Here is a 10,093-nt window from a genome sequence, read left to right as displayed (position 1 = left end):
TGGTTGTGCCTTTGCAGCTGAGACGAGGGAGGGCCTTTGTGTGCCGTTGGAATGCGGTGCGCTTGGCATTTTTCAGCGAAAGGGCAGCTTTCTGGATGCCGCTGCCAGAGGGGAGTAGAGGAGGGTGACATCACCGCTGCTGGTGCCCACTGTTTCTTTTCCCCCCTCTCTCTCTCTCTCTCGCTCTCTCTCTTCTGACTCACTCAATCTTTCCTCTCCTTATCAGTCGCTGGATCTTGCCCTCTCAGTTCTGGAAACCCCCCCCCCATCCCCGTCTTCATCTTCCTCTCCAAACCTTCACGTTTGGCAGATCCAGCTGTCTTGCAGATGAAGTGGCCTTTCGAAACGGAATGCCCGGGGTTTGGCCCTCTGCCGACCTACAGACCCACAAGACCGCCCTCGGAGGAGGCGAGCGGCGACGTTCGATAGCGAAACTCGCAGGGCGACTGCTCCGCCGCGTGATAGGAAGGCTTTGCTTTTGTTTCTGGTGGAGAGCTGTTGAGGGGATAAGAGGGACCAAAGCGCCAGCAGGTGTTGGGCGAGATTACAGCATTGGGCCTAGAAAGCATAAGCGCCTCTTTTCTTGAATTAAAGTCAAAAGCAACAAGACGGGCGTCCGATATATAAACCACGTTCTCCTGCACACAACGATAGAGGATTCAGGCCTTTTTTTCTGACATTTACATGAAGGGCCCCTCAGTCTTTGCACATCGCCACAGGTGATTTTATGAGTTGTTTTAGTTTTATCAGACGCCTTTCATGCTCACTAATGAAAACAGCAGGGCTGTATAAGGCAGGAGTATTTTGGGCGCCAACGCTTTCCCACTGAGTTCCTCCCAACGACCTCTTCTGTAATCAAAGGACACATCGTCGTTTCAGCAAAAATAGATTGAACTTTCAAAAAAAAACGTTTCTTTTCATGCCACCTGAGGTGAACTCGTATGTCGGGCAGGTAGGAGAACCCAGGTTCTCCCAGCTGTTCATCCCAGCCCACCGCTGCCTTTTTACAAGTTTTGTACCTGGAGTTCACGCCTCCAATCAGCTGCAGCAGCAGAGGAGTTCATCAGAGCCCCGAGACAGCGTTGTTCAACCACGGGAGCAAGAAGCAGATCTGCAAGTCGTCTGCAGCAGAAACACTGGTAACCAACAGCACGTGAGAAAATTCCCATAGAATTCCGAGGTATCCGTCTGATCCCAGTGCCCGCTGGTCAAAGCCCCCCTCTGGTGATCACACAGCACGGGGTATGTGAAAGAATGCTGTCGGCACACAACGGGCCTATGTATTCCCAGGACAAGCTTCACCACATGCCCCTTAGTCATTTCCTTCTTTTTATTTTATTTTTTTAATGACATCAATAAAAGTGAAAATTTTGATCACGGACTGTACGACCAGAGACCGTGCCAACGGACCCCGAGACAATAATGTGTAAATAAACAGAGTTTAGTCTGATGAGAGACATAGTTTGGGTGCCGGAGCCAAGAGGAGGACCTCTCCCACTGTCAGCACGGCTGTGAGAGCTCCATTGTTTGGCCCGTCCCAAATGGCCCTGACCGATCACATTGAATGTCGAACCTCTGTCTAAACTAGAGGCATCTTCCCCAAAACATGCTGGCACGGTGCCAGGGTTCGGTTTTCCCATCAGGATTACTGATCGCTCCGCGGCGCCCCCGCTGGTCAGTGTAGTTACTGCCGCTGTGAAGGGTGTTCAATGAGCAGTTTACACGTGATCAAAGATATGAGTTATTTTGTACTATAATCATTTTTGCAAAGCTCAAACGTTTCAAACAGTGAGTTACAGGTCTCATTGTGCATTATGTCATAAGGAAACTGTTTTGCCTCTCGCGAACAAAACCTTTCCTGCACAACTCCATCCTCCGTTTCTATTCCCCGTCCTCTATTGTATCACATCCAGCTGGCAGGTGGAGAGGGAGGGAGACAAAGAGCAGACTTTTCCTGGTATTCTCAGGGATTTTATTAAAGAACAAGAAATACAGTGCGGAGAGAGGGAGGTCTGGGAGTACGATCCATAGATACTTTGTTACATTACATTGTTGAATAGACATCAAAGCACAGATTCAATAATAGTGGAATGGTGCCACCGTGTGTTTGTGCACATTTATTACAGTTCATTAGCCTCAGTCAAATGATTAATCATTTTAAAGAAATAGAAAGGTACATAGTATGAGATAAAAAGGTTAAAGTATCACGTTGTCATAAGGAATATTGCTCAATCCTAAAATTATTGAAGAATAAAATAGCAAATGTAAAAACGCAGTTTGGCATATCAGACACAGAACATGTAAACTAATGCACAGGCATTGTGACGACGCTAAAGACAAAAAGGAAACAGGGATGTTCAGTAACCTCGGGCGATTCAGCTGAGCGCGTGTGAGACATAATCATACGTCTCTGCTACGCCGAGCTCGTTCGCCACAGCTGGGTTCTGCTCCGAGGGGTCGCGGCCGTCGATGTGCCTGAACTCGGGCGCGAAAAGCCCAAAGAGGCAGAAGATCAACATGACAAAGGCCCATTCGCACATGGCGGCCACGGAGGGAAAGCCTGTGTTGTAGAGGACCCCCACTGGAGGAGGGGACCACGGGTCAAGGAGCGTGACATTAAATACACTCAATCCAAATGGTTGTTGAAATATGCTTTGGCTTGCATATATTTAGCTTGCGGGTTCTTTGAGAAGATTTGCACGTGGTTTACGTGTGTGTGTGTGTGTGTGTGTGTGCGCGCGCGTTCTAAGCCCTTTCCTCTTGTGCCCCTCTGTCTGTAGTTTCCGGTCCTGGTTTGTGGTCTCAAACAATGTGAAGGACTTTTCACAACACGCTTTATAAATGAACGCTGACAATAAACGTCAGCTAAATCTGTCATTTAAAAATATCCCTCTTTCAGAAATAAAGGCAGTTTTAACATCTTTTAGTAGTTCGACTTCTCAACAGTTACCAACAGGGACAAATTGTTAGTGCGGCTAAAAATAATGGACAATAGCTGAAGTAGTGAGCTAGAACTATAAACAGATGATTTGTTGGGTTAATAGTTGATTTAAAATTGCCTAGGTAAAAATTGAAAGCTCAGCTCAATTGTTAAACATCCAGTTCAAAAATTCAGTACCAGTCGAAAGTTTGGACACACTTTCCCAAGCCTGCCTCTGTATGTATGAATGAACACATTTAGATCCCATTGGTGATGAATAACTCTGCATTACCACTGTGGCTGCAACAATCACACACTCCTTAAGGATTCCTTGTATTCCCAATAAGCAATAAAAGCACAGCTTGTGTTTCCAATCTGCGGAAGCCGTTTGCTTCTCACAGCACGCGTTTGGCAGGATACAAGCGATGATCAGGCCGGTGCACAGGAAGCAGCAGGTGGCCTTGGCGGGCTCGACCCACCTTCGGTCTGGAGACGGCACGGTTAGAAACAGCTGGATCCAGAAGTAGGCCAAGCCCAGAAAGAAAGCTAGGAACGCTCCCAAAAGGTGAACACTGTAGAAAGTGGTTACCTGGACGGACGGAGAAGAGACCTGAGTCAGCACTTCTTTTACATTACATGTCATTGCATTTTGAACCGATGGTTTTACATTTTGCCCGGGAAGCAATCAGGGGTTGGGTGACTTGCTCAGGGACACTTCAACGTGGGACATGGAGCAGCCGGGGTTCAGAGGGCGCGCCCTCTCTGCTCCACGCGCCACCGTCGCCCATTCTCGAGAGTCGTTACCTGGAAGCTGCCGACGATGGAGAGGCCCACGCACGAGATCAAGCCCAAAACGAAGCTGGCTATGTTGGCATTCCTGCGGATGCCTCGGCCGCTAACCTGCTTGAAACGGAGGACCACGATCCACAGAGCTAAGAGAGACCGACGTGGAGACAGACCAGGGCAGAAGACGCTCGAACTGTCACTTAATGGACGGGATACGTAAAGAAAAAACAGGGTCCACTTTGGATTGAGGTTAGAAGATGTGCGCGTTTACCTAAAACAGAGCAGGTGCTGCAGATCTGGGAGAGGAAGCATCTCTGAGGGGGGTAAGCGCCGCAATGGCTGACGGGAGCGCGAGAACACAAATGATCGTCAGTCAACGGCGAGTTATCCGCGACGGCATCCGGCTCAAGTGATTCGCCACCATCGCTGAGTAGAACCGTACCAACCTGATGGAAGGGAATCCGTCTGCAAGGTCGACCGTCCTGTTAAACACAGCCGTGGCAAATCTAGCGGGAAGAAAAACCACCACCGCCTTGTTTCATACACGTTACTGGAGAGGCCTGATTAAACATTAACTGTCATTAGGAAACTATTAGGTCACTGCTAAATGTGTCACGCCTCTACTCCCTCCTTTCTACCAACAACTTTATCGCTACAATAACATTTTGAAAACACTTCTCATTTGCAGGATGTAATCTGAAGCATTAACAGAATACATTACGTAAATATACACACGTAGTTTCCTATTTGTTTTACCCCCTCGGACCCAGACGTGCTCAGATCATTGAACGCAGCTTACCGGCGAGGTCGTCGATCACGAGCAGTATATATAGTGAAGAGCTTTGTATTTGTGTTGACAAACCAAGTCAGAAATGCTCTTTGTTGTGGACTAAAAGACCAAAGTCTCAGTAAAAAAAAAAAAATCCTTTCCAGAACTCTGTAGAAACAGCGATATGGTGTTAATAAAGGAGGGAGCCAAATACTCACACGATCCAGATGCCCACAGTGCCAAAGGCAGCCAGGCCGAGAGGGAGCAAAGCCCACTGCCACATGTTGGTATGGCCGCTGCTTAAAGAGGAACCGTCCCCACCTAAAGTTGAGATTCTTCACAAATAGGTTTGTTAATCATCAAGTGGTTGAAGGTAGAGGAACCGTTTTCTTGAAAGGACGGCGCTGGACTTTGATTCCCTTTTTCTTTTTTAAACAAGTTCACCCAATTGGAAGTCTTACAGAATAAAGGGGCATTCAGTCTCTTATGCGGTCAATAATTCCCTTAGTATTTAATTAGCTTCACACCTTTTTCACGATGCTTGGTTCCTCTCAAGAGAGAGAGAAACATCAATCACATCACCCCATCAAAATGAATAGTTATCTATTTGTTTATATAAAAGAAAAATAATTATGAAACAAATTTGTAACATTCACCGTTTATTCAACTATTTCAAATGCAGCAGGCAGAAACCAAAACACACCGATGAGCTGAATGAATGATTGCGCTTTATTGAAGTGGAGCGTTGCCCATGGCCACACACGGGGGGGAGGGTTCTTTTCTCTGCTTGGTACGAGTCAACAACGCGTATCAGTGTGTGTGTGTGTGTGTGTGTGTGTGTGTGTGGGCTCGTCAGAGCTCAAGCTCGATCTTGACATCCATCTTAGCCTTGTACGGCTCCAGCAGGGGGCGCACTTCTTCAGACAGGAACCTGGTCACCTGGACGAGAGGACACATTACACCTCGTTAGTGTGCCGACGCTCCTGTAAAGCCGGAGCAGCGGGCAGGACGGCGGCTGGAGGCGAGCCGAGCGGCGCCGCGCGTCGTACCTGCTGGGGAGCGCGGCCGATGAAGGTCTTGGGGTCCAGGATGGCGTCCAGCTGCCCCAGGACGGGGGCGAAGTAGGGGTCTCGCTGGACCCTCACCAGCAGGTCGTTATCGCCACCCTCCTGTTTGACCACGGCGGCTGCCTCCTGGGACAAAACCCGAATCTTCTCGTGGCAGTCCTGAAGGAGGTGGACAGGTGTGGTTTTGAACTCCAGAGTGGATGACGCGAGGGATTACAAACTGACAAGAAGCGAGACAATACCTGTCTGTTCCCCCCCGCCTTCACCATGGCCATGATGATGTTCTCTGTGGCCATGAAGGGCAGCTCGTGGCGGATGTGTCTCTCGATGACTTTGGGGTAGACCACCAGTCCCTCGGTGATGTTCTGCAGGGTGCTGAGGATGATGTCAGCCGTCAGGAAGGACTCAGGCAGGGAGATCCTCCTGCAGACGAGCGAGAGGGGTGAAGTGAGTAACCTGGAACTGATTCAGCGACCCCTTCTTACTGAATAGCTGGCTAACACTGCCGATCACGCGACCACATCGCCACGTCTCACACATGCGGCACATAAGGGCGTCTGGTCCGACCTGTTGGCGCTGTCGTCCAGCGTCCTCTCCAGCCACTGGACCGACGCAGTCTGCAGCGGGTCGGTCATCAGTGCCACCAGGTGCCGGGCCAAGCTGCAGCAGCGCTCTGCGCGCATGGGGTTCCTCTTGTAGGGCATGGCGCTGGAGCCTGGAGGCCAGGGAGACAACTTGAAGCTGACTGACCACGTGATCGGTGTGAGGCGAGCAGTGAGTCAACATACCGATCTGCTCCTTCTCAAAAGGCTCCTCAATCTCCTTCAGGTTGGCGAGCAGGCGGATGTCGGTACAGATCTGCAGCAGACAGACGGAGGATGAGCAACAATACTCCTTTTGGTCAGATCCTGATATAAAATATGCATTCGGTTGTTCGGGACAATCTGGTATCGAACGCAATTGTTTTGATAAAGAACTACTCGCTACGTTCATTTCTATGTGTTTTTCAGCGTTTGTTGAAGTGGAGCCTGATGATGCCTCACATATCGATCCCTGTCACTTCCTCACAGCTGTTTATTGAAAACTAAACTTAGATTGTTTCTTGTTGTTATATCATCATCATACCCAAAAGCTCAGGTATCTGTATCGGGACTGAAAAACAGAAAAGTTGTCTTGGTGAAAACCTAATGTCAAATTCAAACTTTAAAGTGAGGTAAAAAGAGCAGGTCTCTCTTCACACATGCAGATTCCCTTAAATACCACTAGATGGCAACGTTTCTCTACGCGTCCCCGTCTCCTGCAGCTCACCTTGTGAATAGAAGCTCCCAGACTCGCCAGGCTGGACAGACAGTCCACGTCCACCTTACGGCTGTAGGTCTGTCCTGTTACCAGGTAGGCTCTGTGTGGAGCATAGCAACAGCACCGTCAGGCCTAAAAACGCATTACACCAACCGCATGGTGGTCATAGCATTTAACGGTTGACACAATAACTGCATCATGTGATGGTCTGCTTGTCCTGTGTGAGAATAATCGTGACCCCTATAAAACACTGAGAGAAATACCAGAGAGGGATTTTAAATCTTAGCACGAGACTTACTTTTTGAAGCCGGCCATCTCTGTCACCATCCTGTCAAGATCTTCCACCTGATGAAGGAACACGTGACATTTATAATCCGTCATTATAACAACCTTCCGGCCCACACGCCATTGACGGCGGATACCTTGTCGTGGTCCCCCTGAAACAGCTGCAGGAAGCTGGCCTGGGTGCCAGTGGTCCCCTTGACACCCCGGAAACGCAGGTCGTCGCGGGCTCGCTGCATGTTCCGCATGTCCATGGCCAAGTCCTGCAGCCAGAGACACGCCCGCTTCCCTACCGTGGTCAACTGGGCCGGCCTGCGGGCGGGGCAGGGGAAAGGAGGAGAGGGAGTGGAGGTGGGTGGAGTGGAGGTAAATGATGCATTTTCTACGTGTGACAAATCAAGCTGAGGGAACGGCGCGTGCTGAGGCGACCCCGCGGCGAGGAGCAGCCACTCTGGACTCACTGGTAGTGCGTGTAGCCGAGCGTGGGGAGGTCAGCGTATTTCTCCGCAAAGTTTGCCAGCCTGTCAATGACTCTGGCCAGCTGCGTAGGGGGAGGGGAAGAGAACAAAAGGGTTACGCCGAAGGATTGCATGAGACACGATGATGTTACGGTTGTGTATGTGTTCCACGTGGGGTGTGACAAAACACTGCAAAGGAATAATTACTGCACCGATTATTTCTACATCGTTACCAAACAGCTGAGGCTTGGAGAGAAGAAAAAATAAATCATATAACAATTAGATGCTCAACTTAACGTGTGTGTGTGTGTGTGTTTCCTGGCAAACACCTGAGCCTCACCTTCGGCAAGAGAATGTCAAATCCATCACGTAGCATAATCAGATCCTGAGGAGGACACAGAGAACCACTTAGGGAACACGAGAACTTCGCGCTTAATCCTTTATTTTCTTGTTTCGTCACATGGCGATACGTCGCGGGACAAATATATGAAAAGGAGTCCATCATAATTACAGTATTGTCTCCCACGTAGCAGGAGGTGGCCCCGAGGTGGATGATGGGAGCGGCGGTGGGGCAGCAGTGTGCGAAGGTGTGGACATGGGCCATGACGTCGTGCCTGAGCTTGCGCTCCTCCTCGGCCGCCATGGCGAAGTCGATGTCCACTTCGTGGCTCTCCATCTCCAGAATCTGGGCGTCGGTGATGGGAAGACCCAAAGCCTGAGGAGGACAACGATTTGAGACGGGGGGAGGAGAACACAGTTAGGGTGAAAGAAATGGAGGACTTTGCTGGTGTGGATTATCATTTATTATTTATTTTCTCATTCTTTTAAGAAAAATGATCATGTCCATTTAAACATCAGACAGATGTTTTCTTTAAACCCTCTCAAAAGCCATGCGCTCTCCTCGTGAGACTCTGATTAGATTACATTGTTTTCTAATGGGATTGAACATCATGTGATGAGACTGCGGAGTGGGTTTGTTGAGAAATTGAGCCCGACCCCGGGAAGAACGTTGAGGTTACTTCCCGAAAAGGTCAAAGGGTCACACTGATGGCCTCCCGCATCCAAAAACCAAACCTAAATGAACACAACACAAGCTAAGGCTATAGTGGTTATGCTGTTGGACGGTCGGGGAGGCGGTCTCCTGTTACCGTGACATTAACTGCTCGCGCTATTTTCACTTGCAAACCAGAGTGGCAGCCACAGGCCTCGCTGACGCTGCACAGGACAACTGTGGGAAAGTTACAAAAAGGTGGGACTGATCAGTCCTGATCAGTGTGTGCTGATGTAATGTGAGGCATGTGACAGAGGGCCAGTCACCAGTTAAGGACTTGCGAGCGCTGTAGAATTATTGTTAATCATGTTTGTTTATTTTGAGCATCTGCAGCCAATTATGCTCGCGTTAAATCAACCTTGCGTGTTTTGGGTAAACCTTGATGAAACATGAGCTGAGGAACCTTAAAAGGATCACATGGCGGTTTGGTTTGGACGGCTAAATGTCAAGACGTTTTTATAGAGGGGGGGTCTCTCAATTCCAAATTTCAGAATGAGAATATACATGTGGTTTATACTGGTTATTGACATAAAGATCACAAGCTGGGATGTCAAAAAGCAGAACAAAGAAAAAATATATATATTTTTTTTATCCTGGAATATAAATGTTATTTTTACTTGGATTACAAAATATCATCCAATTTCTAGAGTATATGAACAACAGAGTGAAATCAAATTTATATCATTAGAATCAATATAGGAAAGACTTTGTGATTGTTGTATGACAGGCGCGCGCCCCCACACACACACACTTTGGCTAAAGACCTGACAACCCGATGGGGGGCTTTTAAAACTATATTTAGAGCAGGGAACTTGATGCAGGTCTCTGAAGGTCGCAAACTTAAACAAAGACCTATAAAGCATGAGAAAAGGGGCATTCACGCACAGCGCGTGCAGACACGGGCTTCGGTTGCTATGGTTGCTAATCGCGCGGCTACAATGTGTCAAACCTTCTCCGCCTTGGCCAGGTAGATCCACAGCTTCCTCCAGGTGGTGAACTTCTTCCTGTCACTGAAGTTGTAGGCCATTTCCTTGCTGGCGTACCTCGACACCAGCGGGGAGCGGTACTTCATGAACTCCTCGGCTCCCTCCATGTCGGAAAAGGCGAGGCGGTGTTAGCGAACACGCAAAAAGTCTGCCCCGCGACTCCCGACTACACTCACTCAAACACGCGCGCGCGCAGAGACGCTAGCTTTCCGACTAGCGGCGGCGCTCGGCGTCACGTGGAATGCTTTTACGACACTGGCAGTCGGCGTACGGCGTCACGTGGACGCCGGACTGAGGTCACCGGCGAAGCGCTCCTCAATTGTTTTGCAACACGTAAAAAAAACACGACGCAACAGAGTAAAACAACGCTGCCAAAACGCCAAATAACGTTACGCCCGCACACGCTATAAATGTATGGTTATGGTTATTGTTTTATTAAAAGCACACTGAACTAATTATGTTTTTAACCGTCTTT

The 10,093-nt window shown here is 48.9% G+C and overlaps 2 protein-coding genes across 4 annotated transcripts; both read right to left on the bottom strand.

Annotated features, from left to right (window-relative positions):
- Positions 1–1,958: 1,958 nt before the first annotated feature.
- Positions 1,959–4,890, bottom strand: tmem150b (transmembrane protein 150B). Of its 3 annotated transcripts, none has more exons than XM_078084699.1 (6): positions 4,694–4,890; positions 4,153–4,212; positions 3,978–4,045; positions 3,725–3,852; positions 3,341–3,509; positions 1,959–2,560 (listed from the first exon to the last, which is right to left on the bottom strand). In XM_078084699.1, exons 1-6 carry the CDS (start codon positions 4,756–4,758, stop codon positions 2,376–2,378), a joined length of 675 nt encoding a protein of 224 aa, XP_077940825.1. In that variant the 5' UTR covers positions 4,759–4,890; the 3' UTR covers positions 1,959–2,375. The 3 variants fall into 3 exon arrangements, with proteins under 3 accessions (XP_077940825.1, XP_040047609.2, XP_077940824.1); XM_040191675.2 differs by having other exon boundaries at positions 1,959–2,581; positions 4,694–4,887; XM_078084698.1 differs by having other exon boundaries at positions 1,959–3,509.
- A 227-nt stretch (positions 4,891–5,117) lies between these two features.
- adsl (adenylosuccinate lyase) lies at positions 5,118–9,889 on the bottom strand. The gene is made up of 12 exons (XM_040191651.2): positions 9,582–9,889; positions 8,093–8,296; positions 7,922–7,966; positions 7,585–7,664; positions 7,264–7,435; positions 7,140–7,186; positions 6,851–6,941; positions 6,331–6,400; positions 6,110–6,257; positions 5,785–5,965; positions 5,525–5,701; positions 5,118–5,414 (listed from the first exon to the last, which is right to left on the bottom strand). Exons 1-12 carry the CDS (start codon positions 9,723–9,725, stop codon positions 5,328–5,330), a joined length of 1,446 nt encoding a protein of 481 aa, XP_040047585.1. The 5' UTR covers positions 9,726–9,889; the 3' UTR covers positions 5,118–5,327.
- Between the last annotated feature and the right edge of the window lie 204 nt (positions 9,890–10,093).

The sequence above is a fragment of the Gasterosteus aculeatus genome, chromosome 11 (genome assembly GCF_964276395.1).
Source record: "Gasterosteus aculeatus chromosome 11, fGasAcu3.hap1.1, whole genome shotgun sequence".
Classification (NCBI taxonomy): Eukaryota; Metazoa; Chordata; class Actinopteri; order Perciformes; family Gasterosteidae; genus Gasterosteus; species Gasterosteus aculeatus.
This window is presented reverse-complemented; position numbering and strand designations above follow the sequence as displayed.

Excerpts from the sequence above, each read along its gene's own strand:
- tmem150b (XM_078084698.1), bottom strand. The coding sequence starts at position 4,758 with ATGTGGCAGTGGGCTTTGCTCCCTCTCGGCCTGGCTGCCTTTGGCACT. Across the intron at positions 3,853-3,977 it reads CAGCACCTGCTCTGTTTTAG|CTCTGTGGATCGTGGTCCTC; the intron begins GTAAACGCGCAC and ends GGTCTCTCTTAG. Across the intron at positions 3,510-3,724 it reads CCATCGTCGGCAGCTTCCAG|GTAACCACTTTCTACAGTGT; the intron begins GTAACGACTCTC and ends CCGTCCGTCCAG.
- adsl (XM_040191651.2), bottom strand. The coding sequence starts at position 9,725 with ATGGAGGGAGCCGAGGAGTTCATGAAGTACCGCTCCCCGCTGGTGTCG. Across the intron at positions 6,942-7,139 it reads GAGATGGCCGGCTTCAAAAA|AGCCTACCTGGTAACAGGAC; the intron begins GTAAGTCTCGTG and ends TGCTCCACACAG. Across the intron at positions 5,415-5,524 it reads TCGGCCGCGCTCCCCAGCAG|GTGACCAGGTTCCTGTCTGA; the intron begins GTACGACGCGCG and ends CCTCTCGTCCAG.